At 65.6% G+C, this 2655-nt stretch overlaps 1 protein-coding gene across 1 annotated transcript; it reads right to left on the bottom strand.

The window, feature by feature from the left end:
* Nucleotides 1-696: 696 nt before the first annotated feature.
* Nucleotides 697-2350, bottom strand: LOC117870271 (antigen peptide transporter 2-like; the record flags this gene model as incomplete). Its single annotated transcript, XM_034757361.1, has 5 exons — nt 697-1125; nt 1235-1371; nt 1579-1738; nt 1835-2008; nt 2162-2350. Coding segments are annotated over 5 exons (852 nt in total), but the record flags the coding sequence as incomplete, so codon positions are not given.
* Between the last annotated feature and the right edge of the window lie 305 nt (nt 2351-2655).

The following is a 2655-nucleotide window of genomic DNA, read 5'->3' as shown; positions in this document are numbered from 1 at the left end:
GGGAGGGGAGTGTGGAGCTAGTGGGTTATGAGGGGGAGGGCTGGGAGCTGGGTCTCCACTGACTTGCTGTCTAATTTTGACACAATCACTCCCCTGTTACTTTGCCTCAGTTTCCCCCTCTGGAGATAGTGACACTGACCCACCTCCCAGGGAAGCTGAGCGATTCCATTCGCCTTGTTAAGTTTTATTTAGCTCAGAGACCGTCAATGTCCCTACAGCCGCCATCATTAACAGCCTGTCTCACCCCCCTGCCCCCAGGGGCTCAGGCCTGTCTGACATTTCAGCGTCTGTGACCCAGTGACCCCCTGCCGGCCTGCGGCCCCTCCCCAGGCTCAGCTCTGCTCCGCCAGCCTGGGATAGAAACCGGAGTGACCCCGGCCCCGGTGCTGACAGACAGCGGCTGCTGTTACTGTGAGCCAGACCCACCCGCTCGGAGCCCGGAGCGCCTCCTGCTGGCTCTCCGCAGCTGTGCGCTGGCAGTGCCCGGGGCCGAGCCCCAGCCACGCACTGACCCGCAATTCCCAGCTCTCCGGGCGGGTCGCAGAGCTCCAGCCTGACCGGGAGGCCACGTTCTCCGTTAAACACGACTGGTTCCGTGGGGCGTTACAGCCACGGCCTGGTTCCAGCGAGAGCGAACGCTGCAGCACGGGACCAGCGACGGCGTTTCCAGCCAGAGACCGTCACAGACGCCGCTCAGATGTTTCACCTCGTCAATGTATTTTACAAAACACTCGTCTCGCGCTCAGCCAGTCGAACACGCCTGCCCCCCCAGGACTCCCCGCACAGAACCGAAACCCAACGCAGGTGATAAACCAGTGACCCGACATCAGCCGCTAATCAGCCGCTGTCAGTATGTTTCATGTCACCCTGTGCCGGGGGGAGGAGGGGACGAGCCGTAAGGCCGGTGTTGGGCTATTCCCCGGGGCGGGGGGGTTACTCGGCCAGGTCTCTCTGCACCAGTCTGTAGTAGGGCCCCTTGCGCCCCATCAGCTTGGCGTGCGTCCCCTCCTCGGCCACGGCCCCGCCCTCCAGCACCACGATCCTGTCGGCGTTCTCCACCGTCTGCATGCGGTGGGCGATCACCAGCACCGTCCGGCGCCCCCGGCTCAACACCGACTGGCGGATCTAGGGGGAGGAGCACAGCCGCATTACGGTCCATCCGCACACGACGCAGACCGGAGACACTAAGGCCGGCCAGGTTCAGAGTTCGGATCCCACTGCCCCCACCACTCACCGCGCATTCGCTCTCCACATCCAGCGCGCTGGTGGCTTCATCCAGGATCAGCACGGCCGGCTGGCGGATCAGTGCCCGGGCAATGGCGATCCGCTGCTTCTGCCCCGCCGAGAGCTGCCCGCCCTTCTCCCCCACGTCTGCAGGGGGCCAGAGAGAGAGAGAGAGGGGTCAGGACTCCTGGGTTCTATCCCAGCTCTGGGACGGGAGTGGGGGCTGGTGGCTTAGAGCAGGTGGGAGCCAGGACTCCTGGGTTCTATCCCAGCTCTGGGAGGGGAGTGGGGCCTAGTGGTTAGAGCAGGGGACCTTTCCCAGAAGCCCTTGCAGCGTGGGCAGTGGTGACTCACCTGTCTCAAAGCCGCTGTCCAGCTCCGCGATGAACCCGGAGGCGTGGGCCGCTCTGGCCGCCCTGGTGACCTGCTCCTCCCCGCAGCCCCCCAGCCCATAGGCGATGTTCTCCCGGATGGAGCCGGAGAAGAGGACGGGCTCCTGCCCCACCAGGGCCACCTGCCGGCGAGAGGGGGCAGTGTTAGGGGCTGAGACCTGCTCAACTCGTCACACCCAGTGAGCAGCAGCCCAGACCCTGCCCCCCGCTGCCCTCACCTGGCGGTGCAGGTACCGGTGCTCGTACTCCCGGAGGGGCGCCCCGTCCAGCAGGATCTCCCCAGCCTGGGGCTCGTAGAACCGCTCCAGCAGCCCCACACACGTGCTCTTCCCACTGCCGTTCAGCCCCACCAGCGCCGTCACCTCCCCGGGACGCAGCTCGAAGGACACGTCCTGGGACAGTGGGGAGAGTATCAAAGTGCCTGTCGCGTGGGGAGATCAGAGGGGCTGGGAGCTGGGGGATCCGGCCTGGGGCTGTGAGCTGGGGGATCCCCTCCCCTTGGGCTTTGAGCCAGGGGTGGGGTGTAGCCGCCTCGCTGTAGGTACCTTTAGGACCTGGCGGTCCGGGCGGGAGGGGTAGGAGAAGGAGACGTTGTGGAAGGAGACGTGTCCCTGCAGCGACTCCGGCGCCCGCGTCCCGTCGGTGCGCACGGCCGGCTCCCGGTCCAGGTACTCGAACACCTTCTCCGCCGCCCCCACGTTGCTCAGCAGGTCCCCGTACATGTACACCAGAGTCTGGGGCAGGAGGAATGAATCAAAGAAAGCAGAACAGACAGAAGAGGGATGGATGGGTGTGGGGGGTGAGCATAGGCGCTGATGCCATGGGTGCTGCGGGGCTGGAGCACCTACAGGGAAAAATTAGCGGGTGCTCCACACCCACCGGCAGCCAAGCTCCCCCTGCCCCTGCCCCTGCCCCCACCTTGCCTCCTCCTCCCCTGAGCGCGCCATGTCCCCGCTCCTCCCCGTCCCAGCGCTTCCTGCCCGCCGCATAACAGCTGTTTGGCAGCGCTTAGGACTTTCCGGGAGGGAGGGGGAGGAGT

The sequence above is a fragment of the Trachemys scripta genome, unplaced genomic scaffold (assembly GCF_013100865.1).
Source record: "Trachemys scripta elegans isolate TJP31775 unplaced genomic scaffold, CAS_Tse_1.0 scaffold_122, whole genome shotgun sequence".
NCBI lineage: Eukaryota > Metazoa > Chordata > Testudines > Emydidae > Trachemys > Trachemys scripta.
The sequence above is the reverse complement of the archived record's forward strand: the minus strand, read 5'-3'. Positions and strand labels throughout refer to the sequence as shown.